Raw genomic sequence first — 27,865 nt, forward strand, 5'->3', positions numbered from 1 at the left:
CAGGACTGGCTGTTTGTGACTGGCTCTGTCCCACCCACGTGCAGGGAGAGGCTGGAGGAGGATTCCCAAGCAAAGTGAAGTGGGGCTGGCATCTCCTGAGCATCCAGGGCAGGGAGGAGCAGCATCCACTGAACCCTGCTCCTCTGCTTACCTTCGGGTGCTGGCTGCCCTGTGCTGCAGGCAGGGGGGGATGCAGCAGGAAAAGTGGGTTATTCCATCCTGAGGAGCCTCTGGAATGCACAGGAACTCCCAGGAGAGCCTGTGGGTGCATTTTGGGGGGTGCAGTGCAAGGGGTGAGGGATGTGGAGGAGAACTCAGCAAGAAGGCAGCCCTGGGAGCAAGGCAGACACCAAACACCCCACACAGCCCCCACGGGCAGGACAGAAGTTGCTGTAACTCTTCAGCTCACTTTTATTGAAGTTCTGTGATCAGTCTTTTCCATCTGCAAGAGCTCAGCGCCACCAACACATGGAACAGAACCCGTGACATTTCACCCTGGTGACAGGAGGAACAGCTCCACCTCAGGGGTCTTTCCAACCTACATGATCCCCTATCCTACAACACCAGCTCCTCCCAGCCCACTGGATCCCACTCCACCAGTTTCCAGCTGCACTTGCTCAGTGATCCAACAGCGCCGTTGGATGGCTCAGTCCCCAGGGCAGGGATCGTGTAAAGTCAGTTGGCACCGCGTCTGCAGGAGAACACCTCCCCTGGCCCTGATCCAGCACCCCCCAGGCTTGGGCAGCCTTATCCTGGAGCAAAGTGAGGATTTAGCCCAGGGGAATTTGGGAAAAGCCATTGGGCAAACACTGGGTGACAATAGGGAAAGAGCCCTGAATCAGAACCGTTTCCAAGCACACATTTGTAAAACCAAAGCAGTGGACTCACTATTTCTTACTTCAGGGCTGTCCTTCAGGGCTTCCCCCCTTTTCCCAGGGCACAGAGGAATTTGGTGGCGTGTGGCGAGCCCCTCTTGCCATGTTTTGGGATCAAAGCAGCTCCTCAGGAGAGGCAGAGAGAACCAAGACATTCCTAGACTAAACACCTGTGCTGGCACAACTCAAACCACTGCTTTGAACTGAGGCTTCTCCTGCCTTTTACCTTTTCAGGGAGGATTGAAATCTTTTTGCTTTGCTGCAAGCCCAGTAAAACCCTTTGTGGCAGACTTCTGTGGGCAGCTGAGATCCAAAGCCGCACAAGGCAAGCAGAGTTTTTCTGTAATGCTGCGGTTTGTATCCCCTGCCTTCCCCTCGCTCATCAAAGCATCTTTGTCCCAGACATGGGCAGCAGAGAAAACCACCTGCAACGTGTTCCCAGCCTCCTCTGGCAGGCAATCATTTTGTCTGGCTTCTTTCCTCTTGTATCTGAAGACCTGAACATATTCCACTTCTCATTTAAATTCCTGGATCTGTCTGAAACCGCATCAGGTGAAGGCTCCAAATCAAACCATGGTGCAGGCAGAGCTCTGCTGTTCCAGGCATGCAGGTAGGGAAGCTTGGAATGGGTTTTTTGCTTGCTTCTTCCTCATGGTCAGTGGTGCTGGGTTGATTCCAGGACATCGGAGACCTGTGGGGTTTCCAGCACCTCCTCACTTTTCCAAATTGAGGGAGCAAAGGCAGGTTTGGCAGATGCAGCGTGGGGTGAATGTGGTGGCTGTGCCTTCAGTTCAGAGCACACCCAGTTTCCAGCTCCATGGTAACCCAAGGTGTTTTGGGGAGAAAACCAGAGAGAAAAACGCATTTTTCTGATAGAGACCTGGAGTCCTTTGGTGTGAGGGAACAACAGGTTGGATCCTCTGGAGATTGGCGGAGGAAATGTGACCCCAAATGATCCCAGAAAGGTTTGCATCAGTCAGGACTGGCAGGATGGGGTTGAAGAGTTGTGTGGAGTCCTCTAAATCTGTGTCCTGCTGATCCTCCCCTGATCCTTTGGGAATGAGGCTGCTCCAAGCACCAGCACGTGGCAGAGCTGCTGCTGCCCATCCCAGCTTGGCCAAAAAACGCATCCAAAATTCCCCTTCCCCCACTGCTGAGCCAGCCAGGCACCCCCAGGTGGCTCAGCTGATGCACCCACCTGTCACTGAGTGTGAGGCCACCTCCCAGCAGGAAACACCTCTGCAGGTGCAGCAATTCCCCCACACACCTTGTCCTGCTCGGGCACTGGGGAAGGGCTGGGGGTGATTTTTGCCATTCTGGGGGTGATTTTTGCCATTCTGGGGATCCATGCCCGTGGTGTGATCCCCCCCATGGCTGTGCTGCCTGACTGCCCGGGGTGTGAACCCCCTCTCCCCCATCCAGATGTGTGTGTCAGCCTGCAGGGAGGCAGAGGGAGCCAGATGTGCAGCAGGGACAGGCAGGACGAGGCTGGAGGTGACAGGGACACAGCAAGGGCAGGGAACAGGCAGAGCTGGACAAAGACAAACGGGTGAATCAGTGCAGGGACACCTGTGTGGTCACAGGTCCCCTGGCAGGAGCTGTCACCTGCTGGGAGTTCCATTGCTCACCTGTCCCAGCAGCACTGACAGGTTTGGGGTGCCTGGGCAGCAGGGCAAGGGTGTAGTGCCACCTCTCCTTCCCATGGACTCAGCTCCATCATCCTCACGTTTTCCAGAGGGTTTTTAGTGCCTGCAGAACGCCAGGTTTGCAAAGCAAAGGTAATTCCCCGAGCCAAAGCCAAGGAAATGCCCTCTGGCCACAAAGTTTTGTCCCCTGGTTCAGAACCATCCCAGCCTCACCTCTTCCATGCCACGGGTGAAACAGATGGGAGTTATCCCTGAAACCAAGCTCTGAGGCAGGATGTTCATTCCTTGTCCTCCTCTTCCTCTTCTTTGCTTTTATGTACATTGAAGTGTGTATCGATATTTATATATTTTTTTTCCTCTAATACAAGTGAACACAAATGTGATGTGGCGATAAATTCCCTTCTCTAAAACACTTTGTGGTCACAGGAATGTACACGTTTGGATTTACACACCCACACACATTCCAATATCAAAAAGAGGTGTAGTCCCAAAGCTAAGATGCTTTTATAAAAGTTAAAAGGCCAAATTCCTCTATTGGCTTTTATCCTTCATTAAGAGCAAGGAGATTACCTGAAATCCTGATTTGTTCTTCATATTCTGCCTGAGTTAATTTTAAAATTCCAATCAACAGATGCGAGGAAGAGAAGGGGGAAAAGCTCGTGGGGGGCCACGTTAGGCTTTGGAAGGAAAATTAGAGAGAATGTTTTCCTTTATAATTATTTTCTCCTTTGGGTTTCAGGTTATCAGACCTGTTATTTAAAGGATGCTTTCTCCAAATGTGTTGACTCCAAAATATGTCTCCTTTAAAAGAGTCAATCCAGGAGATTGGGAGTGGGAGCAGGAAGGGAAAAGGACAGAAACAAACCGCCTAAACCGTGTCCTGATCTCTATTTTTGGGTTGGTTTTGAGCATCTTTCATTATAAGCATCTTATGATTTGGTTCAGCAATCTTGGCTCTTCAGCTCTTCACAAACGGGGATTTGCTATCCCCACTTCCAAGGGGGAAAAGGAGCAGGGAAAAAAAAAATTAAAAAAAAAAAAGAAATAAAAAGCCACAGGCTCAGCTTTGAGCACTGGCTGTGCTGTAAAACCTCAGAGAAGCTGCAGCGAGGGCTGGGGATGATGCACACCCGGCTATTCTGGTGTGAGGGGTGCAGGAATCAACACAGGGGAAAAACCTACGGACACTGGGCTGGGCACATCCCATCCACCACAGGGCAGCTGTCACCCACAGACACATGCACACACAGAGCCAGGAGGAGAACAGAAAGATGCAGGTGCTGGAGAGGATATGGGAGAAGGCAGAGTGTTCCCTTGAGCGTTAGCAAGCCAGGCAGACACTTGGAACTAATCATGGCAATTGCACCCGGATTTAAAACCCAATCAATAACATGAGCGATGGCAAAGGGAGGGGAGGGCTGGAAGGCCTTGGTTGTTGAGCGACAGGAGAGGTGAAAACCATGAGTTTCTTCATTATTATTTTTTTGTTTTTGCAGTGTTGACACTTTAAACATACTGTTCCTTAGGACAGATGTAAGGAGCCCGGGAGCCGGGAGGTGGGCAGCAGAAGGAGATGTCGGAATGGTGAGGATAAAGATCTTGTGGGAGGTCTGACAAGGGGGCATAGACATGAGGGATCTTCTCCAGATATCGATCTTCATGTGAGTAACAGCGGGTCAGGTAATCACTCGCATTCGATATCTCTGAGTGACACTTTCCAAAGTTCTGCAAGTAGAGACAAAAGTCAGCGGGTGAAAACTCCGGGATCCACGGCCAGAGAACACACACACAGCCCTTTAGCTCCTTGCTGAGACACACAGAGAGCAAGCAGGATGGAATATTAACCAGTTTGCAGAGCTCGCTGCTCGAGGAAAATGGAAACCCAGGTGATAAATCCTCACGCTGCAAAGTTTCTGTCTCGCTGCCTGAAACACCCAGATCGCTGATGAATATGTATGGGCTGGGCATGGCTTGTCCCTTGTCTGTAAATACTCTGCACTAAACAAGCAGCCAGCCAAAGTAAGGGCAGTTTATGCCTACAATTTCTAACCTGAGTTTTTGAAAAGCAGTGCTTGAAGGCATCATTAATCCGAGCCAGGCCTGGGCTCTTCCATTTAAAGGGCACATCTGTCCTGCCAGGGGATGCAGGACAAGCTCACTGTGCCTGTTGTTGTGGGAGACAGGAGTGCTGGGCTTTACCTGTGTGAATATCTCCCCTCGCGGTGAGTTCTGTGACTCAAACCAACCGCAGAGAACACAAAACCTCTTCCAAACCCGAGGGTGCTCTGTCGGCTTTACCTTCTCTGCATGCTTTGCCCTGCTGGGGTTAAGGGAGCATCCCTCCCACATCCCAGGGCTGCGGCTCCCCAGAGGGTGGCAGCAGATGGGAAGGATTCCTCCCTGCTCCCAGATCTTTGGAAACCCTGCAGGATGACCCAAGCAGGATGGACATTTGTTTTTAAAACCGACCTGCTCTCAGGGGCGCTCACCAGGAGAAAATTTCTTCTCCAAGAGGGAGCAAACAGCGCTGGAAAATGTTTTGATGCTTGCAACAAGCAGCTTGCCCTTGAGTCTCCTTCCTTGTTCCCTTTCAAAATCCCAGGAACAACCCATTTAGTGGAAAGGACAAGGGTTTGGCCCTCAGGAGAAATCGCCTGAAGGAACAGAACAATCCACTCCAGCTCCTGGATAAATATTTCACCAGGATGCTTTAAAAATCTAAAATCCTATAGAAAACAAGGTGTTGGCAATAATTTATTGATGGCTCAGACTGCTGGGAGAGGCACAAAGGCAATTCTGGGAATAGTCTGGCTGAGTCCAGTGAGGGAAAGTTTGTCTGGGCTCCAGGAAAACAGCAGCAGTGATGAAGTCAACCTCATTTTCACCTCCCTTCCACTGGCAAAACTGTTTATCCTACAGATTGAGCTTTTAAAAGTCAGTAGTGGAGTTGCTGTGCTGGGATCCTACATTTGGGCATGCCTTTCCCACAATTTTTGTCCATTTTAGCCTTTTAATTGCCAAGAGAAAATGTGGATAAGTGAAGCATTAGAGCTCTTTAACCAGTGGAGCCTTAGCCAGGAGCTATGAAAAAGTTTCACTAACTCAACCTTAAATAAATGTTTGCTGTTCTTTTGACCAGCTGATAAAAGAGGCAAAAAGGGGCTCATAAATTGGGAACATGGGATGTGAACATCCCTCTCTCTGTACAACCTACTCTTAAGAATTGTCACACTCAACAGAATCCTTTTCCAGACATGGAAGGGGGAAAAAGATCTGTATTTAGCCATGCTCTCCTCCTGCTTTAATCTTCTGGGTTAAGCTAGCCTGAAAGGGAAGTTGTCTTAATTACAGAAATTTAGTAAGACAAAGCAAGGAAGGGGGTTTCTTTAATTTGTTATCAATTAAGTGGGAGGGGAAATTTCTGTGCTTTCTGAGAAAAGCAGAGGATTTGCTGGACAGAAAGGTCTCCTAGGAGAGATCCTCGGTTAACAGAAGTGGAAGCTGAGCTGGATGTGATCAGGTGGCAGCAAAAGGGGCTGTGAGACAATTTTACAGGCTGGCTGTGACAATACACAGGGTCAGCAAAGCATTTATCCTCCTGCTTATCTCCCAGTTAATGTGGCTGTGAGACAGGGCCCATGAGGCACTGCCAAAGCCACCCGGAGCAGTTCTGTCAGCACTCCTGTTTGCACAGGTGAGTGCAAACAAATCCTCCTTTCCTTGCTGGCCCCTCTTTTGTGCTCGCTCCTCACTCACATGGGGTCAGGGCAGGGCAGCTGGAGAATGTCAGGGCCAGAGGGAGAGAACTCCCTGTCTCCTTTTGCCTTTCCTCAGCACCTGAGCTAGCTGGGAGTTGCTTCATTCCCTGAGCTCATTTGTGGAGTGGCAAAAGGGAGGAGAACAACACCAGGCTGGTGTTTTCCAACACATCTCGCAGCCGGCACCCTTTGACTTCCTTCCCCAGTCCCACTGTGACTTTTCCCCAATCTAATTTATCTTTAACGAAGTCTGAAATCAAATTAGGGATAATGAACTAATTAAATTGAACTGGCACACGATTCTACCACCTTCCCCCACCTGACTTCTCCCACTTGCCTTTGTCTCCAGCATGACTCCATGCAATTCTTCGTTATCTGGGTTACATCCTCCCCTCAGTTTTATTTCCAAGGGCTTGATTAAAGGGGATGTCAGCAATCTATCCATTTCAGACAGCCTGGCAGATTACCTTCAAACAGGCTTTATTTGATTGAATTAGGGAGCTTTCATTTCTGCCATGACTTTAACTCAACCCTTCTCCATCCTCCACACCCAATTCCATCTTTCCTTCTATTTGCAGAACATCTCTTTGGGTGGCAGGAGGTGTGAGGCAGCTGACCATGTCCTGTACTTTTAATCATCTTGGAATAATGAGTTCCTACTGGTCTGAAAGTGAAAAACTCCTTCTCAGTGACCTGAGGGTTTCTCTGCTACGGTTTTTGGGAAATCTGAAGATTTTGCAGGTGAGAGTTGGATGGATAATGGTTTTCTCTGCTTGGCCAAGCTCATGCACTTATGGAATGTGTTCACCTGTGTTTTCCTGGCTGGGAAAAGAGCCCCTGTTGCTCAAAACTCCTGAAATTTTTGGGCTGCCACTACCCTGACCCCCCTCATCTGTGGATTTGGAATTTTGGGCTGCAGCACAGACCGATGGCCAGGAAGGAGCAGCGCTGTTGAGTGACAGCATCACAAAACTGCTGTCACACTGTGGACCAGCCAGGGCAGAAAATACACTGGGAAACAAAAAAATAATTATTTCCTCCTGGTGTTGGGAGCCTCACATTCTCTCCTCTCCTGGATCTGAACTCCCTGCTTGGGGTATTTGGTGATTTTTTTCCACTTCCAAGTATGGCCATGATTTTAGGGATATCTAGGCAGGTTCCTGCTCTGTTTGGTGCTTTATCTGTGAGGGAGTTCTTGGATAATCCCTGTTCTGATTAAAGAATGAGCATTGATGTGTCAGGAACCTGAGCTTGGGCTCCTGAGAGGACAGAACTGAGGACAAGTGGGACAGAGGGACTCGCCCATGGGTTCAGTAAATAAAATTATTGAACTGAAATTCCCAAAATGCAGAGCAAGGACCTGTGGTGAGGGATGCATTCAGACACATGCAAGTATTAATTATGCAGAAAACTTGCTCAGAACGTTGCATTCCTTCTCACAGCATGCTTTTTCTCTTCCCCTGCTGCCTCTGGTACCTACCTGGTCCGTGTTCCTACAGCACCTCACACCATCAATCATCCCAAACATTTCCCTCCTGGCTGTTTCTCTCCCAAATCCTCCTCTCCACCCTTCTGCAGTCAAGGCAGGGCTGATCTCCTCATTTAAAAATGGGAAACTAATAAGGAGCCACCTCTTTGCAATTTCTGCTGCAATTTGAAAATTTTGCAATTTTGCAATTTCTCCTGCAATTTGGAAATGGGAATCTGAACCCTGATCACTGATTTGTTGTGTTCTTGATTCCAAGTCTGATGGTTTCCAGCAATTCCTGCTGCAACAGGGACAAGAAATTCCCAAGCAAAATGGAGAGCTGGAGTGTGGGGAGGTGAAGGGGGGAGGAAATAATTAAAAAAGCATCAAAAAAAATTAAATTGCCCTGATCTGTGGTGTGTCTTAGCAGGGAGATTACACCTTCAAAGCACCATATGACTGGCTTTATTTTTACTTCAGAGAGACTGGGAGGATTTCCAAATTTGGATTTGGAGGATTACTGTCCTTTAGCTGACAATAAAATTCCCCACCCTGGGAGGACGAGGCGAGACCTCCCAAGATGGATTAGGGAGCTCTTGCCTTGTTTGGAGCAGCAGGAGCAGCCCAAGAATCTGTTGGGAACGGGAGGTGAAGACATGAGGGAGAGGGGCTGGTTTCCACCAGCCCTTGCTCAGGGCTGGAATTCCCATCCCAGAGAGGCTGGAGGTGCCAAACAGATCCCCACAAGGAGACAGAGGGAAGGGGAGAACCAAACCCATCCAGAACTTACTGTCCACTCTCGCTCGTTACGTCTACGAAGACCTTGATCCTCATTCTGGGAGCAGGAGTGGGTGAGACACCACAAGAGAGACAGGTTATGGATCTGCTCCGGCCCAGCTGCTGCAGACACTCACCTAGGAGGGCTTTTGCTATGCCAGGGGAGCTACAGGGCTGCTTCCAGCACGGGAACACCAGGGAGAACAGGGACAGAGCAAACTGGAGCAGCCCCTGCACAGCCCGCACCCAGGACTGGGTGCTGCACCCTCACCGTGGAGCTCCTCAGCTCAGGGGGACCTGAACTGGATTGTCCAGGGCTTTATAAAAATGCCATCCTTTCCTTTCCTTTCCTTTCGATCCAATGGCCTTTATGTTCTCCAAGCCATCCCTTTCTGGCCCCAAGCTCCTGCTTCTCTTGAGCCCCCTCTGATCTACCTGGGCTGACCAGGAGGGATTGAAGGATCTCCAAAGGACCTCTGCATTTGCTGGCTGCCTTTTCTCCTTTCCTTTCCCTTCCTTCAAACCCATGGATCCTTCCTGCTGCTGGAAAGGCAGCAGAACAAAGGGGAAGGAGCAAGGCAAAGCCTGGAGTGACCACAACCTCAGGAGTGAGGGACAGCTGGAGCCAAGGAGAGGGGCACCAGTGGCATTTCCTTGGCCAAAAACTCTTGGAATCATCCAGAAAAGTTGGGAAACGAGAGATCTCTCCCTTTCAGGGACCTGGTGGCTTTAATGACTGAGAAAAAGCTGTGATTATGGGGCAGAGGAACATGGGAAGAGCTGAAGCCACCCCAGTTTTAGTGTTTCTTCCACTAAAAAAATCATCATTCAGGCAGTTACTGGAGATGGTCCAGAAAAAGCAACTGAGTCCAAATCACTCCCTGCCGCAGGACCTGAGCTTGAAAGAGTTTGGTGACACTTGAAAAAGTCCAGAGAACAGGGCTCAGTCAGTAACCTAGTTCTGAGAAGGAGAACACCAAGTAAAATCATCTCTCCCTCTCTCCCAGGCATCCAGACTTGCCACCTGCACCAGCCACACCACGCCAGCCCTGTCACTGTCACATGCACTGTCCCCCTCTGCCTGTCTCTTATCCATGGAGTCTTTCAGCTTGGGGGAACTTTTAGGTGCTCCCAAATTCTGTCACATCCTCTCTCACCTTGTTCTTTCACATATGCTCCACCTTCTCTGGAGTTACTGCCACATGCACACAAGCCTTTCTTTTTTAAAATTTTCCTTTCCATCATTCCCTTGTCCTGGGAGCAAGGAGGGAAAAGCCCTCTGAGCATCTCTGGCTTTCTGATTCCTCAGAAATTCCCTCAATCAGAGCAGGAACTTCAAACCCACCTGGAGCAGGGGGGCCAAACCAAGCCATGACCCCTCTCCCCCTGTCCCACATGCCTGGCTGCAGGAAGCAAAGGGAAACACAGCAAAAAGAGCATGCAGAGGGGCAAGGCAAGGCAAAGGCACCCCCAAAAAATAAAAAAAGAGAGACAGAAAGAGCAGGAGAGCAGGCAGAGAGGGACAGACAGAGCGCTCCAGAGGGAGGGAGGAATGCAGGGATGGGGGGACTTTGAGGGGTGCAGTGAGGGAGGCAGAGTGTTGTGGCGAGTACCTTGAGGCCAGAATCTGAGGGGAAAGGGCCTAGAGTGACATGCGCTAGCGAAGGTTGGGCTGGATGGTTGCATACTCGACTAGGTCTCCTCCTGCATGGATGGAGCTCCGAGGGCTGGGTGACACAGCCAGAGCCGACGTGTCCAGCTCTGCATACTGGACATCACAGTCCTTGTTGCCAGGGTTCTGGAGAGAAGAGAGCAGCAAGGCAGTGGGGGGGGACACGAGGGAGGAGTGGGGGGCAGGAGGGGAGTGAGGGCAGAGGGGCCGTGCAGATGGTGAGGGGTGAGACAGGACACGGAGAGGGGTGAAGGGGGAAGAAAGAAGAAAAAGGGTGAGGAGGGAGGGGAGGAGTAAGAAAACAGGGGGGGAGTAAGAAAAAACAGTTAAAAAGAAGGAGGTAGGGAGGTAATGAATAATCAGTCAGGTAAAATCCCAAATCAAAGCAAAAGTCACCAAGGTGCTGCTCCCCCAAAAGCAGAGCTGAGTGACCCAGCCCTGGCTGGCAGCACTCCCAGCCACTGCCCCTTTCCCTGGGGCTGCTCCCAGCACCTTCTCACTGCTCTGATCTTCCACTGAACGCCCCTGGCACCAGCATTGTCCTTAGCTGGGGCTGGGTCAGTGAGTCCAAACCTTACAATGCACCTGAGCTGTTTTAACCCCAGAGTTTGGGATTTACTGCAAACTCAGGTTTAAGGAACATGACTGAAATTCCTTGGTTTGAAATTTGGGGTTTTGGGAAGGAGCTACCCAGAGGGAATGGCTTTAAAGCCCAAACTCCAAAGGCATGGCCACAGGGGAATATCAGTGTTGTTCTGCCCCAGTGTGGAAAACGTGGAGTGCTGAGGAGCCTTGCTTAACACAAGGCTTGGCTGCACAGCTTGGCACTGCAGATCACCTCTGCAGCACGAGTTTGTCATCCTAACATGGTCTAAGAGATGCTCAAAGCATCCTCCTTTGGCATGGAAATATTTATGGGTATTCCTTCACTAAGCAGGCTTATCAGCAAGGACTGCATGAATGGAATATTATCCAATTTGTCTGATCATTCCTAGCCAGGCATCTTTCCTGCAGATAATAATAACAGGAGAAGGCTGGGAGGCAGGATAGCCCAGAGCTTGTGGCTCAGGGGGGAAAAAGGATCACCAGGAGCAGCCTTGGTGCCAGCAGCCATGGTGTGAGGGGGGATCCTGGCTTCTTGCCCCATGGAGTTTCTTTAATCCTCCCTTTTGGGGCTGGTTTCAGTGCCAGCATTAGCCAGGCATCTGCTGAGCCTCTCTGAGAGGAGACAGGTGTCTCTTCCAAACAAAACAGCTTCCCAGTCTCTCTCTCCCCTTTCCAAAATGGCTGCACCGCATGGCAGTGGCGCAAAAGGTGTTTAATTTGAAAGTGTTCCTCTCCTCTCCGTTTGGAAGTGTCCTCAGCCACTGAGCAGCTGTGGCTGAGCCATTTTTAGGAGTTTATAGCCCTGTAATGAGCTGGTTGAGTGCCTGTTGCTGGAAGGGGCTGTTCACTCTGTGATTATCTCGGCCTGTGCCAGGGCCTGGCTCCCTGCTCTGCCCCTCAGCCATGGGGATGAGAAGAATGGAGGGGAACGGGGCTGCAGCAGCATTTCCAGCGCTCAGCAAAGCTGGGGCTGCAGGAGCAGAGGGCTGGAGGTCACCTCTGTCCTGCCCTTGGTGGCCAGATGGCAGTGGCGAGTTGTTGGCATCAAAGCTGCACATCCTGTGGAGCCTCTGCTTCGTGTCTGGACCCGGAGTTTGGACATTTAGGAAAATTAGCAATGCCAACTCCAGTCTCAGACCTAAATGTAGGCCTTGCAGAGCTCTTTCCCTCTGAATTTTGTGTCTCAGCACCTCCCTTACTCCTGGAGGAAGCCAGACTAAATTTTACCTCCTCATTCCTATCCTGCCTACTTTGCCTCACTCCTCTCTGCTTCCTTCTCCTAGGAGGTGTTTTCTCCATGGATCTCCCTTCCTTTCTCCCACTCCTGGGCTCGCTCCTGCACTTTTCTGCCTGTTTGGAGCAGAATTTATTACAATATCAATAATGCACCTTGTATACAAGGCCCAGCAGTGCCTCACGCAAGCGCTGGGTGTAAATCATCACCATCGGCACCCCGGTAATTGCCCTGCAAACCCTGAGAAATTATTTGGCTGTCTGCAGCAATGAAACTTCCCCTTCTACCCGTGCAAATGGGCCCTGCTGACACGGACACTAATCACAGCTCTGCTCCTGCACTGCCTCTACCCCTCTCAGGCTCCTGCTGCCTCTCACACGCACACGGAGCATCCACCTGGCACAAAAGCACTGGCAGAGCTCACCTGCCTTCACCCACACACCTGGAACACCTGAATCACACTCCTCACTGTGATTTGGGGTGATATCCTCACTGTCACCCCAAAAGTGCTCAGAGAAAAGCACTGCAGGCAGCCCCCACACCCACCCCTGCAGCCTCAAGCACCCACACCGCTCTCCTTGGGCATTTTGGGGCTGTCAGCTCTCTGTTGGCTTCCCCACAGCCTGGAACCCTAAAAACAGAGGTTCAGCCATAGCTCTGCTCCCTCCTGCAGGTATCCTGAGCCTGCAGACGTGCCCCAGCCTCTCCCTGTGTCCTGGTCCCCTGCCAGCACACGTCCACACGCTCGGCCCTGCACACCCTCTTGGAGCTTCCTCCTCCACCTGCCTCTTTTATTCTCTCCTGGCACTTCTCCCATTCTCCCCTCCCTCACTCTTTGCCATCTCTAATCACTCCCTGACTCCCATTCTAGCGCTGTGAAATCGTCAACCCCAGGCGGTGCCTTTCATGATAAATCTGGTTTATCCCAAATTACGAGGTTTTGCACAATTCATTCAAAGCTGAATGCACCCGCCCCATTTTCCTGCAGGATCTGCTCCCTTCCACTCTCATCTCCTTCACTCCCCTCCCAAGCCAAATCTGCAGATGAGGTACAGGCAGAACAAGAATATCCTGCCTTTCTGCAGTGCCTCTCGCTCTCAGGGATCCCAGAACCACAGAGCAACCACTGCATCTGCATTTGGAGCAGGTGGGAGCAGGGCTGTGCCAAAGTGAGCCTGGCAGGGACCAGGGATGTGCTTCCCTCCTCATCCTCCAGCTGAGCCAGCCCTCAGGTGAAGGATTGGGCAGGAATTGCTCCATCCCATGGTGGTTTTGGACACCACTGCTGTTCCCTGGGGCTTCCCACTCCTCAGAATCCCACTGAGACATGAAAAGGAGCCTTCTGCAGTGCTTTAAGGGTGAAAAAAGTGATGCAAGTCCCTTTTTTCCCCCACAGGGAGGAAGGCAAAGCTTGTTCCTTCGCAAAGCGTGGCCGGACAGCACAACCCAGCCCTGGCCTGGCTGAGGCAGCACGTCCTGCCTGTGAGATCTGGGCAGAATCCAGCAAAATCAGCACTCCTTGGCAGCCAAGGACACCCAGGCGTCCCTTGCCAGCCCCAACCTCCATCAGCCAGCTGCCTGCCCAGAGGATGCAGCCATTATTGAGCAAGGGGTGGGAGCAGGCTGCATCCTGCTGCTGGGGCAGGGAGCCAGAGCACGGCGCAGGTACGTGCTGGGCGAGCCTGGTGGCACTGCCAGGGGCTGCCACAGCTGTGCCAGCCCCCTGCCAAGAGCTGGAGCCCCCCAGACGCCCCGTGCTTGCTGCAGAGCCAGTTCTTGGTGGGCCAAGGGAAGGGAGAGCTCCACGGGCGAGGAGAAGCCGGTGCCAGGTGTGGGACATGGAAATGCATCTTCTCCGGCCAGCACTGAGAGCAGCAAACTCTGTTGCCATGGTTACAGAGCAGCAACCCATCAGGCCCCATCTCACATCACTAACTCTGCCACTTAATTAACTGACTGCTCGTTATTTCCCGAAATGAGCTCCTCCATCCTCCTGCTTGCCTGAAATTCAGCTTTCAGACGCTTTCCGAGCCGCGGTCTCGCTCCAGTGTCCTGTGTTTCATTTAAAACTCAGCAAGGAGCAGAAAGAGCTGGGGAGCAGCCCCAGGGCTGAGGGAGGGCTCCAAGGGGAAGTTTTCCTTTAGGGATGAAGTAAACAGGATCAGCACAGAACTGTGGCTTTTGATTTCCAGCGCCCTTGGCATCTGCCTGGCTTCAGACTTGTGCCAGCTAAAGGTCACCGAGCCCTGTCCTTGTATTGTCTGCACATGGCAGGGCCACACCAGGATGAACTGGGCTGTAATTAGTGGTGTTCATAAAAAATTACTGATATTTCTACCCCTTTCTCCAGGCAGGATTTCACTCTGCTGAAGCACCAGGCTGGGTGTGCAGTGCTCTGAATTCCTTGTGGGGAGGAGTTTGGGACAGACCTGAAGGATTTACGTTGGGATAATTTGTCTGCTATGGATAAAAAAGCAAAACATCCCCATGCCATGGGGTGAGGGAGGGAAAGGATGCTGTTCAGGGCCTCGGAGTGGGATAGCTTTGTGTTTTCTCATCAAAAACTCACTCTAACCTTACCTGTTTCCTGTTCCCTACACCCTCACATCTAACATTTCCTCACTCCTTGCAAACCAGCCTTTCCCATGTGACTGCCAGCATCTCCTCCTGACCCTTAATCTCTCCCTGCTGCTGCTGCCTCACATTAACATCTCTCCATTTGAGGCTGAACAAATCCACACTCCAGAGGAAAAAAAAAAAAAAAAAAAAGAAAAAAAGGTTTAAATAACTTGTTGTTGTCAAGTGAGAGTCAAACGCTGGCACGCTCTGCCCTGCAGATAATTGCTTTGTGAAGCTCTCACTGCTGCTTGCCTCAGCTGCAAACCCCAACAGGGGCTCCCTGCAGGAGCTGAGCAGTGCCCAGGGGTGGCAGGTACAGAATTTGGGGTGGGCAGGGCATTTTACCCATAAAAGCACATTTGTGGGACCTACGGGCAGCTGAGTTAGAGCTGAGATCAGTGTGGAGGCTGCTTTCCTCCAGGATGGGATAATCCCAGGCTGTGGATTTTGCTGTTTCAGGGGCCTAGGTGCCAGGCAGTGCCACTGTCACCCTGTGCTCCTTACCAGCTTGTCACTGTAGGGAGAGGGCTCGGGGGCTGCCATGTCGTAGTAGGGAGTCTGCAGAGGGAACTTCTGGATCTCCTCCTCGTGTTTCATGTTGTCCAAGTGAACAACCTGAAGTAAAAGGGACAGGAGAGGGATGAGAAGAGAAGGGATAATTATCCTGTGGCACAGCTTGGGGCAAACTCTGCTTCAGGTGGCACCACAACCAAACACCAACTCCTTCAGACTTCAATATCCATCAAAGGGGCAGAGCAGAACCCAAATTATATCTTTTAATTAAAGCTAGACTCTGGGAATTCTGGGGGACAAGTCACAGAATCATAGATCATAGAACAGTTTGGGTTGGAAGGGACCTTAAAGATAATTTAGTTCAAACCTCCCACTAGACTAAGTTTCTCAGAGCCCCAACCAACCCGGCCTTGAAAAATCCTCACTTTCTGCCCCTCAAACTCAATCCAGGAACATCTTTGCTCTTGCAATCCCCATTTCCCCAAATCCAGGCCCTGTGGACCCTGCTTGGGATCAGTTTTCCGTGCCAGAGGCAGGAATTTGCAGGTTTTTACCTGGATGTCTTCTGGAGTCAGGTGGCTTTTCATGTCCTGTTTCCTCTTTGGTGGAGGGGCAGGTTTGTGGGATGGAGGGAGGTCAATCCTGCAGGGAAAGAGGAGGCTGCTGAGCAGAAAGCAGGAGAAAAGGTTCTGCTGCTTTGATGTACCCAAGGGTTTGATTGTGTTTGTCACCAAACTGCCAATACAATCACACAGATTATCCTCTGGAACTCCCCCGTGCCCTTTGCCTCACCCCAATTAGAATTGTTAATGGAAAATAAACTCCCTCCTAGCATTGCATCCTTATTCCAGGCAAATCCCAGTGTCAGAGTGCAGATCCTGAGGTTGCAGCTGGGATACCTGCTCAGGAGTGACTGCAAATCCCTTGGGAGGTGTTTGTGTCACAGCTGTGAGGTACCAGAAAGTGATAACAAGGTAATTGTCACAGACATCTTTTATGGAAAATCCTTTCCTTAGGATTTTTTCCTCCTGGGAAGCTGAAAGGCCTCAGGAACAAAATGGAAACATTGATTATCTGCTGCTGGGGAATGCAACAAGTGCATCTGTGATTGGTCTCATGTGGTTGTTTGTAATTAATGGCCAATCACAGTCAGCTGGCTCAGACTCTCTGTCCCAGCCACAAACCTTTGTTATCATTCTTTGCTATTCTATTCTTAGCCAGCCTTCTGATGAAGTCCTTTCTTCTATTCTTTTAGTTTAGTTTTAATGTAATATATATCATAAAATAATAAATCAAACCTTCTGAAACATGGAGCCAGATCCTCATCTCTCCACCCCTGGGAGGTGTTTGTGTCATGGCTGTGAGGTACCAGAAAGTGATAACCAACAAGGTAATACCAACCCCAGCCTGGCATCTCTCTGGGAATGGTTTCTGTCTGCAATAAACAGCCCTGTTTGCAGCCACAGCTCCCCAGGAGGAGTTTGAAGCCTCCTCATGGGCCTGCCCTGCCAGGCAGGGACATTTATCCCCGATCCTCACCAAGGATCAGCTCCTACCCCAGAGCACAGGGATTGGCAGCCACGATAATCCCAGCCTGGAGACTGTCTCTGCACATTCCGTTCACATGCACAGATGTGTCTAATCCTTTTACAAAACTTATTAAAACTCTGATCCACTAATTAGCTGGCTGCCCCCCTCGCTCCTCTCCGTGCAGACTCCACCAGATCCGATGGAGATGGGCGCCTTCCCTTGGATGCCAGCGTGGGACTGGAATGTGCTGGTGGCAGGGAGGGCAGAGCAGGTCCCCGGGGCTCTGTAAAACATTGACTTCGTGGCTCTGCACAAAAGAAACGCCATTACCTTCAGGATCAGCCTTCACAATAGAGGCAGCACCTCGGCAGAGCCAGGCACGGTTGTGTTTCTATTCTCAGCTAAAGTGGCTCTTCCCTGAGCCTGGTGGAGGGCCATTGTGGGAAGTGGATTGTCAGAATGCATCTCGATCACAGGCCCGCTGCTGTTGATGCAATTTCACCTTGTGGTGCTGGTTTTTGTTGTTTGTGTGCCTCTCTGCCTCTCCTGCCACTTCCCCCGCTCCTCTCCCCTGCCTCTCCTGCTATCCTCCAGTGCCCTTTCTCAAATGGGATTAAATGGAGCACAAAATGTGCCCAAGGTGGAACAACAGTGAGGTGGGGGCTGGGGGAGCATAAAAGCAACCTCTGGGTGCTGGGCTTTGCGTGCTTCCCTTGCTCTCCCTGGGAAGGGAGGGAGGGAAGGAGGGGATGAAGAGCTGGTGCAGGATAGGGCTGTTCAGTAGAGCCCAGGCTGAAAGCTGCTGGAGAGGTTCCTGCTGCACAAAGTGACCTCCACACCACTCCATTCCCTGCCTGGGATCTCTGCTGCCCTGTGTGGGCAGAGCAAAACCCAGCTCCAAAGAGGAGCCCCTGTGGTGGCCTCTGTCCCTGCTCTTGGCAGAGTTTATGTCACCCATAGGTCCCAAACTGCATTGCTGGGGGATGTGAACCTTTCCCAGACTCTTTGGGATGCATCCAGAGATGCTTAGGTGTCGCAGACATCTTTTTATGAAAATCCTTTCCTTAGGATTTTTTCTCCTGAGAAGCCGGGAGGCCTCAGGAACAAAATGTAAACAATGGTTATCTGCTGCTGTGGAATGCAACAAGTGCATCTGTGATTGGTCTCATGTGGTTGTTTCTAATTAATGGCCAATCACAGTCAGCTGGCTCAGACTCTCTGTCCAAGACACAAGCTTTTGTTATCATTCTTTGCTATTCTATTCTTAGCCAGCCTTCTGATGAAATAATTTCTTCTATTCTTTTAATATTGTTTTAATGTAATATATATCATAAAATAAAGAATCAGCCTTCTGAAACATGGAGTCAGATCCTCATCTCATCCCTCATCCTTGAACCCCTGTGAACAGCACCACAGAGGAGCAAGACAGAACCAGCAGGAAAACATTTTCCCACCAAATTTCCCCCTTGTGGAGGTAGAGGAAGGGCAGGAGGAGCTGTTCCCCGTGCCCAGGGCAGCTGCAGCCTGGCTGGGCACTGCTGGTGCTACTCACAGGTCATTGTCAGTGTCGGAGCGGCTTTTCTGCTGCCGCCTGTAGACGATGATGACGGTGACGGCCACGCCGATGATTAAAACGGCAGCGATGACACCTCCCACGATCCCAATGATGCCTCCCGGGGCACTCTGAGGTAGTGGCTTGTCTGCAACACACAGGAAAGCACAGGGGACAGGGTTAGAATGGCAGAAATGCAGCTGGGGTGGCGCTGGCACCACCAGGGATTCTGTAAGCAAAGGTGAGGATGAATCCCAAAGCTTCCCTGAGTGTCCCTGTCCAGCAGCTCCATGGAAAGAGCCAAATCCTATTGAAATGCACTATTCAGAGCTCAAGAAGAAGAGAAAATGTGGCAGGGGAAAAAGTTAGAACAGCAGAAATGCAGTTGGGGTGGCGCTGGCACCACCAGGGAGCAAAGGTGAGGATGAATCCCAAAGTTTTCCTGAACCTCCCCGTCCAGCAGGTCCATGGAGGGAGCCAGATCCTATTGAAATGCACTGGTCAGAGCTCAAGAGGAGCAGAAATTGTGGCTACAATTGTGTCTCCAAGAGTTAAACACTTCTTCACTTCAGTCTGCGGTTTCATCTTCAGGTGTTTATTCCTGGATCCGCTTCCCTGCCTTTGTTCAGGGCTCAAAGGAAGAAGGGTTTAGGGAATAAAGGTGCTTCCAAGCATTCATGTGGACCTGCTGCTTGATACTGTTGAAGTATTCTGAAAGCCTTCTGCTGGGCTTTGTCCCAGCTCCCTCATTGAATTCCTGGTGCTGCTGGAATGTTCTTAAAATGAGCTAAGGAGCAATGCTCAATAGATTGAGGTGGAGCAGAGGTTTGTGCACCCCAAATCATTCCTGAAAAAGATGCCCTGAGTGCAGGATTTAGGAGAAGGAGGGAGATAGACCCAGTCTTGTGTTTCATCCCCTGCTTGGTGACCAGGGCCAGCTCCTTGGTGACAAACATGGGCCTCATCCAAAGGAAACCCATCCCGATGGGAAAGCGCTTTGAAACCTGCGATAAAAGGATTTAATTTGCTCTACCTTCCAACCTAATTAAACTTGAAAACTAGCTAATTGGTACTTTGTACTTACAACTCAGGCAGTGATGAAAGGAGGAGATAATTGGGATGGAGGAAGAAGGAGGAGGAGGAGGAAAAGATATTCAGGGGAGGGTAGCAAGACAGGGATGAGGGAACAAGGGGCTTTGTAGGACTTGTCTGTCACATCTAATTTTTGTACTTCTCTTAATGCTCTGGCTACTGGCTGCTCTGAGAGACCACATTGGGCTAATGGATCTTATTCTGCAACAATTTGGACCAGAATCTCCCCTAAACTACCCATCCCCAAGGCCTTGGAATTAGGCCCACTTTCCATGTGCAAAGCAGTAAAACAAAATGTATGTGGCTATAAAACATCTGCACACATCCCCAAACCACACAGGATGACGAATCCAGGACTTTTCAGGGTGAAAATCCTGCTTTTTACTCCCACCTCCATGGATGCAGCACTTGCTCATCCTGAGCCCCCCGTGCCAGGTGCAGCCTCAAAAGGGCTGTGCTGGATCATTTCCAAGAGCGCATTCCCAGATGTCCCCTCCCTTCTCCAGCTCTCAGATTTGCTGCTGTCATCCAGGAGTGAACTGAGGTGTGCAAACATCTCCCTGGGAGCCCCCCTGCCCTGCTCCATCCCAAAATGCACAAAGCACTCCCAGCCCCACGCTGAGGAATTCACCCTGGGAATTGCTCTGACGCCAATGCTCCATTCCTATTCCCACAAAATCCTGTTTTTATCCTGCTACACTTAGACACTCCATGGGACATCATCCCACCCTGCCCCTGCCTTCTCCTCCTCCTTAATGTGAGCTCCAAGCTGTGTTTCTTTGGTGGCAGGATGCTGGAGCCATCAGACCCCACGGCTGGCAGCCTCTTCTCTGTTGTTATTATATTTCTAGAGTCCCAGCTCTCAGGCTGCCACAGCTCTCAGCTGTCCTATCTTCTATCACGTCAGGGTCACCACTTGTTATTATTATATTTCTAGAGTCCTGTACCTTCTCGGTGATATTTCTTGGGGGCAGTTCTTCACAGCACAGACTTCTTCTACTTGTTGCTGCTTCTTAGTTAGGGCTCTTCCCAGGCTCTCCCTGACTACCCAAGCCCACCCCCTTTTATCCCAGTTATCTTCACTAGCCACAGCTGCAGCCCAATTAAGGGCATCACAGCTGCAGCCCATCAAAAACAACCGGGGCTTTTCAGGGCGAGGCCTATACACAGATATTCAAATACAATACAGATATTTTACTAGGACTCCTACTTCTCTCCTCTCCTCCCCTCCCTAAGCCACAACACTTTGTAAATAATATTTGTGCCTCCAGACAGCTCTCTCACAGCTGACATCTCACCACAGAGCCCCCCTCCAGGCCAGCACTGGGGACTGTGGCTGTAAAGAATGTCCCAGTCACTTTGGCTGGGGCATTCCCATGATGGATTGGCCCCTGATGGCTCTGGGGATGGCAGAGAACGAGCAGGGAACATCAGCCTCCTGCTGCTGCCGTAAATCAGGAAAAAAAGGGTGGAAGGAGAAAGAGGGAAAGGAAATAAATAAATAAAATGGATCTCCAGGCGCTCAGGTGAGGCTGGGTGATGGCAGGAAGGGGCTGAGAAGATTTAGAGGTGGGGGAAATACAGCAGGAGAGGGAGAGGTGAATGCAGGGCAGCAAGGGGAGGAGGGGAGTGAAAGAATGATGGAGAATTGCAGATATTTGGGTGTTTATGAGAGTCCCTCTCCTTCCCAGGCTCTCTGCATGAACACGTGCAGCTCTCCTTGCTGGGGACAATCTGAGCCACTCCAAGGTGTTGGTCACGGCTTTGCAGGGGTCCAGGCAGGGAGATGGCAAAAAGAGGAAACTAATTGCTGGCAAGAAGAGGAAACCCCAGGAGGTGAGGAAGATAAATGAGAGAAGAAGGTCCTGAGAGAGCAGGAAAGTGCCCAGGATGGAGGAAAATGAGAATTAGAGAGAAACCTTCCTTTATGCTTGCTCTTCTCTTTTATTTTTTTTTTTTTTTCCATTTTAAACCTATTTTTTTCATCTCTATCCACTGTTTATTTCCCCCTGGGGAAGAGTCACGGTTGGTACAGTTAGGAGGGCACCACCAGGGCTTTTCTGGAGGGCAGGGTGGCTGCAAAAAGGGACATTTCCAGTCAAAGGGGAGAACACCAGAAGAGCCTCAGGAGATGCCCAGCAGTGCCAGATGAGGATTCAGTTCCACCGACAGGGCTTTGGGGCAGCCCTGGGAAGATGCTTGCAAGGCTTGTGAATCAGGATCAGAATAAATTGGCAGGACAGCTCAGGGGCTTTCAGACAGGAGTGGGAAAAGGCTTTGCCAATTAAGAATGCAAACCCCCGTGCTCTGTCACGCTTGAACAATTTAAGTCTCCAAAAAAAGAACCAAATTAAAAAAAATAAAGCAAAAAAAAAAAAGAAAACAAAGTTTGTGTGAAGCAGTTGGCAGTGAGGCAGGTACCAGAGGGGCTCAACAAACAGCTCAGCCTTATCTGGATGTCTGAGGGCTGCTGGGAAACTCCCTGCTCCTGCTGGAAGCTGAATTAATTCACAGTATTACAATTAAGGAGAAAAGAAGGGCGTCCCACCCCCAGTCTCTCTCAGAGCTGTTTTGTTCATGACTTTGTTCTCCCACGGCTCTTCTGGAGAGGGAGGCAGGCACAGGCAAGGGAGGGAATGATTATCTCTCTGTAAAACGTCATTCCCAGTCACCGGTGCCGCGTGAGGGGAGCCACCAGCAGAGGAGATCTGTGCACAGCCAGGCCAGGGACACCAATCTGAGGTGCTGATAGCCAGTTCCCCAGTTCTGAGGTGCTGATAGCCAATTCCCCAGCCCCAGAGCCCAGGTAAACCATATTCCAATCTGCCAGCTGCTCCCAGGGAAGGAGGCATGCTGCTAGCCATGGATGTGTGTCCCATTTTAGCCATGGATGTGTGTCCTGTTAGCCATGGATGTGTGTCCCATTCTAGCCATGGATGTGTGTCCTGTTAGCCATGGCTGTCTGTCCTGTTAGCCATGGATGTCTGTCCTGCTAGCCATGGATATGTGTCCGCCCATGTCTGCCCTGAATTCAGCTGCTCCAAGGAGAGCCTGAGCCCCATCTCATTGCTGAGTCACTGAGCTGCATCCCCCAGGTGAATCTGGAAGCTGGGCCACTCTCAGGGCTGGTTTACAGCAGCTCTGAGTGGAGCTAATTTGTTCCAAGAGAGATGCACACCCTTCTCCTGCCTGCCCCCTGCTAAATCCAACCTGATCCCTCTTTCCTTGCCAGCCAACCACCACAACAACACACAACACCTCTGCTCTGAGACCTGCTTTACCCATAACCAGCTCCAAAGCAGGGTTCCCTCTCCATTTATCTCCTCCCCACAGTGAGCAAATCCCCCTCTATGTCATGGCTGGCTGGCCAAGGGGCTCACAGCCTTGGGCAGGGATTGAGATCCTTCTCTTTTGGAGCTCCTGCCGCAGCCAGCCTTGCTGGATTTAATGCAACCTCAGTGCTCCATCCTGCCCTGCTCACAGCATTTACACCCTGTGCCCAGCCAGTGCCAGCCCAAACCAAGCCTGTCCCCAGCCTGGATTGTCACCGTGACCTGGTGGAAGGAGACTTTGCTGGACTCTTTCTGCCTGCTGAGCAAGACAATGAGCTCAGACGATGCATATTTATAATGCACCCCACCTGACACATTCCAGGGAGCCTGAGACAAGTTCACAGAGCTAAATTAAACCGAGTTGAAAAGCTTGGCAGAACAAATACTTCCCTGGCTTGGTTCTGAAGGCAGGAGCAGGATTGGCTAATTTGAGACACGCTCCAGTAGAACACACACCCCCAGGCACAAGCTGCTCCCCAGCCTTGTTGTGATGCCTTTTGTTGGCAAAGGGTTAATGGAAAGCAGTTCCCAGGAGCTGATAGGGCAGAGGGGAGGATAAACAGAGGGGCTTGCAAAACACTGGGGGTTTTAGAGGGATCTGAAGTCTGGGGAGGAGAGTGGGGAGGGTTTCTCTGGGGGCTCTGTGCATTCAGTGAATCCCTTCCAGGGACAGCCAAGCCAGGCTGTTAGCCATGGGTGTGAGTCTCCCAAGCACCCAGAGGATGAGAGGGATTCAGGAGGGCAGACACTGCTGGGAAAGCTGCACAGCAGCACTGGACCATGGGTGTGACAGGCTGAAATCCTTCAGCCCTTCATCCTCTGCATCCAAACCCTTCCCAGCCCTTGCTTTGATCCTGGTTTGAAGGGGAGCACAGCAGCTCGCTCTGCTCCCTCCTAGGCCCCCTCAGACCCTGCTCAGGCTCAGACCCTTCCCTCACTGCAGGTGGAGGTGACCAGGCTGCTCTTCACAGGGAAATTCTGCCCTGTGCAAACACAAACCCACGTTCCACAGCAATTCCTGGCTTGCAGCATTAATTAACCCCTGGAAGGATCCAGACCCAGCTCTGTCGCCAAGGGCTGCTCATCCAGGGAGGGGAACAGGGGCAGCTGCACCTCAGCTTGGGGAGCAGGAGTGGTTTGGTTAGGAAAGGTGATTGGCAAGGTTTTCTGAGCAGGAAGAGTGTCTGGGCTTCACTTGGAGACAAAAGCACCATGTCAGTAATTCTCATGCCAGTTATGTAACCCCAGCAAACTTCCACACACGCTCAGGGGAAGATTTTTCTCCTGGGCAGAGCCTTTCTGGTGTGAGTTTCAATATTATAATGAAGATAGATCAGGATGCATGGACCTTGAATATTTAGCCACACAGACATCCATCAACATCTTGATTTAACACATCCTTAAGGCTTGTTGGTTCCAGGAGGTCCTGGAGTAAGGGATGCTATCAGCTGTCAGTTCCACTGATAGACAACATCTTCATTTGCCCCATCCTCAAAACTTGTTAGTTGCAGGATGTCCTTGGCTGGGGGATGCTGCCTGCTCCCCTGATTAGGTCTCCTCTCTTCCTGATTAGGTTTGAAAGCCCACAAAGATCTGACAGCAGGGAACATCCTGACTCGAGATAATCTTGACCTATTCCGCATTTTGCAGCACAGCCAGCTAAAGGTTAAGCACCAAAAATGAAGGCAGAGCTGCTCTTCTGCCTCCGTGCCCTGATGTAAGTCAGATGGAATTTTCAGAGCCGCCACAGCCTCTCCCATCGGGCTGTTTGTTGATGTAACTCTCACTTACACAATCAGCCACCACACAGGCGAGTGCCAAGGCATGGCTGCGATCCTGACAATGCCTGCTTTGCCTGGAAATCCCCCTCTGCACCGGCTGGGCCCCCAGAATGCGCTGCTCACCTCCCACACGGCGCTGCTGGGCCTGCAGAGGGGTGCTGGGAGTGTCCTGATTTACTGTGTGTGTGATGGGGGCAAAACCAGTGTCCCCAACAAATAAATGCCCTGACCCCTCTGCATTGTCCTTTTCCTCCCTCTCACAAGTGGGAATCCCTGTGTCCCCCTCTAATTTCCCTCCCATGAAGCCCAGAAATTTGGGTATCCCCTGGGTGCTCAGCTCATTCCCCTGTCTGGGTACTGATCACAGCATCCCTTGAACATCCCTGACCACTTTCCTTCCCTCTGTCATTTCTGCCAGCCCATCTGGCACTTTGAGGCTTTCCAAGCCTCTCTCCAGCCTCTGATGGGGTTTTGGGAGAGCCTGGACATGCAATGTGTGGATCCAGCTCTCCCTGGGGTGCCTGCTTTGAAGTGGACACTGGGATGTGCTTGGGATTTCACACACATTCCAGCAGGGAATGGCTTTGCCATGCAAGGCTCTCTCCAGTAATGACCAGCTTGTCCCTCCCTTGCAGGAAGCACCATCCTTGCTTAAATGACATCTGGTTAAAGAGCTGCTGGCCGCAAAAACATGTCTGGAATGTGGCCCTAGCCCTTGGTGACCTCCCCTTCCATGCTGCCAGCGGCCACTGACAAGGATGGAGTTTGGATGCAGTGGTGGGAGCAGGGTGTGAACCCCTGGGATCCAGCAGGGATGAGGATTCTGCAGAGGGAACCCAGCAGGGATGAGGATTCTGCAGAGCTCTGGTGGGATCTCCACCACAGATTTCTCATCCTGGGCTGAGGATTCTACAGAACTTTGGTGGGAACTTCTCACAGATTCTTCATCCTGGGCTGGTTTTATTTCTTTGTGCTGAGGATTCTGCAGAATTCTGGTGGGATCCCCACCACAGATTCCTCATCCTGGGCTGGTTTTTCTTCTCTGTGCCCCTCCAGCAACGAGGGGGCAAACACAACCTTGCTGCCTCTAATCCACCCCAAACTCACCTGTCCTCTGTCTCTGCCAGCCCCACAGACCCTCCTGCCTCCCACCACCAGGATTTGCAGCACCTCAGCCTGTTTTGGGGAAGAAGATGAGCCCTGGAGAAGAAGGGAAATGTTCTCTGGCATTTCCTCTGCCTCGCAGCCCTTAATTTTAGTTCTGCTTCATTTCCTTGCAGCTTGGCAGAGTAATGAACAATCAAATCCCTTTAGTAATTTATTTCTTCTGCCGCACAGTTGCGAGGAGGTGATGACACTTGAAATTGCCTCTCCTGGAGGGATGGAGGGGCTGGATCCTGCAGCCCATTACACCAGGATGTTCCTGTCCTGCTCTCAGCAGCCTGCCCAGAGCACAGCGTGCTCCCAAACCCATGTTCAGCCACAGATACAGCCCAGCTCCCTTGATGAGTCCATTAAGGTCACGCTATTACAAGCAGCCACCAGATGAATTCTGTCAGATAGAAGGCACAGGAACTGCAGCTCAGACTCTCATCATTTGTGTTAATAGAGTTAATTTGCTCAACGATCCCCAGCAGCACTCCTGGGAGCTCTGGCTCTGCCTGGCTGAGTGCCCCGGGCCGTGTTTGTCTCCCGTTGCCGTGGGGGTGTTTACAGCTGGGTCCTGGATGTCTCCAAAGGATGAGCTCACCTCCCCTTTGCATCCCTGCTCAGGCAGCCAGGATGGAGCTCAGGGCGAAGAGGAGCTGCTCTGCTCCCCTGACGCCTGGCAGGGAAAGGGGCACAGTCTGTGGTGGTGTTCACAGGGGTCCCAGGATGAGGGAAGGGATGAGGATCTGACTCCATGTTTCAGAAGGCTTGATTTATTATTTTATTATATATATTATATTAAAACTATACTACAAGAATAGAAGAAAGGATTTCATCAGAAGGCTAGTGTTGGAGAATGAAGGGGAGACGACCATCCTTTAATGCATCGAACTCCGACTTTATTGATCAATCAATCACCTTAAATAACAAAGTTAACGAACTTCATGCATATTCTGTAATCCAATTTCATGATAGGCTAACAGAGAAATTTCTAACCACTCCTCTTGTTTTAGAATACCTACAATTGTTTATTAAAAACAGAACCAGTGTTCCCAAAACTTCTTCATCAGTTCTCAGGGTGCCAGCTTTTCCCAGAGACGGTGTTCTTCTTGTTATGGGAAGACAGCCTGAGAACTTTATTGTTTATAAAGAGAATCTAATTGTTTATAGAAATCAGAAGGCTGAGAACTGCGTTAGGACTGCTTTACTTTTTCCCTTTACTTTTCTCTCAATTGTATGTCTCATGGCCCTTTTCTTCAAGCCATTCTTGAAAAACTCTCCAACAGGCTAGCTGAGAATAGAAAAAAAATTGAATGATAACAATGGTTTCTGTCTTGGACTCTCTGTCTGAGCCATCTGACTGTGATTGGCCATTAATTAGAAACAACCACATGAGACCAATCCCAGATGCACCTGTTGCATTCCACAGCAGCAGATAACCATTGTTTACATTTTGTTCCTGAGGCCTCCCAGCTTCTCAGAAGGAAAAATCCTCAAGAAAGGATTATTCAGAGAATGTGTCTGTGACATCAGTCCTCTCCTGTCCCCAGGCAGCTGCAGCAGCAGGGAGGGCTCCAGGCTGCTCCTCACACCCTTTCCTTCTCTCCTGTCCCAAAATCCATGAGAGCTGCAGCAACCCAGACCAAAAGTGACTCTCCATCCTCCTGGAGCAGGGAGGGAGCTGCCAGATGTGTGAGGATGGAGCTTCCAGATGTGTGAGGATGGAGCTGCTGGATGCTCTGGTGATGTAGCCTCCCCTCCTGCCCCTCACACACCTTCCAGGACTGTCACCATCCCTGTCCTGCTGTCCCCAGCTGTGCCCATTCAATTCTGCTCCAGGAGAGGGACCTGGCGCAGAAAACAGCTCAGGTTTCACCTTCCTGACCCTTTTCCTGATTTCTCCCTCCTGTTAATGGCACCGAAAGGCTTCTCGCACACCTCCCCATCTCACCTAACTTCTGAAATTATAAATTCACCAATAAATGATAAAAGCACCAATAATTAGCCATGCAACCTCATTCAGCTGGGAGTTTCTCAGCTTGGACAGGGAGCTTCCCTCTTGTGCAGCATGGACCAAATGGAAAAGCAGAAAAGGATAAAATGAAAAAGCAGGAAAGGGAGCAAATGTAAAAGCAGGAAAAGGATAAAATGGAAAAGCAGGAAAAGGAGCAAATGGAAAAGCAGGAAAAGAATAAAATGGAAAAGCAGGAAAAGGATAAAATGGAAAAGCAGGAAAGGGAGCAGCCAGTGAGCAGCACAGA

At 50.8% G+C, this 27,865-nt stretch overlaps 1 protein-coding gene across 2 annotated transcripts in view; it reads right to left on the reverse strand.

Moving 5' to 3' along the window:
• Positions 1-410: 410 nt before the first annotated feature.
• Positions 411-27,865, reverse strand: part of NECTIN1 (nectin cell adhesion molecule 1) — a 100,922-nt gene continuing 73,467 nt past the window's right edge. Inside the window, exons 6-10 of one of the 2 annotated variants that reach the window (XM_054291387.1) lie at positions 18,251-18,398; positions 15,723-15,810; positions 15,160-15,270; positions 10,138-10,322; positions 4,166-4,246 (exon numbers count right to left, since the gene is read on the reverse strand). In XM_054291387.1, coding sequence (XP_054147362.1) covers positions 10,182-10,322; positions 15,160-15,270; positions 15,723-15,810; positions 18,251-18,398 — 488 coding nt within the window. In that variant the 3' untranslated portion in view covers positions 4,166-4,246; positions 10,138-10,181. Of the gene's footprint in view, positions 4,247-10,137; positions 10,323-15,159; positions 15,271-15,722; positions 15,811-18,250; positions 18,399-27,865 lie in introns of both variants that reach the window. The other variant, XM_054291385.1, reaches the window with a different exon arrangement.

The sequence above is a fragment of the Melozone crissalis genome, unplaced genomic scaffold, assembly GCF_028551555.1.
Source record: "Melozone crissalis strain CALT ecotype California unplaced genomic scaffold, PUWL_Pcris_2 ptg000092l_1, whole genome shotgun sequence".
Lineage (NCBI taxonomy): Eukaryota > Metazoa > Chordata > Aves > Passeriformes > Passerellidae > Melozone > Melozone crissalis.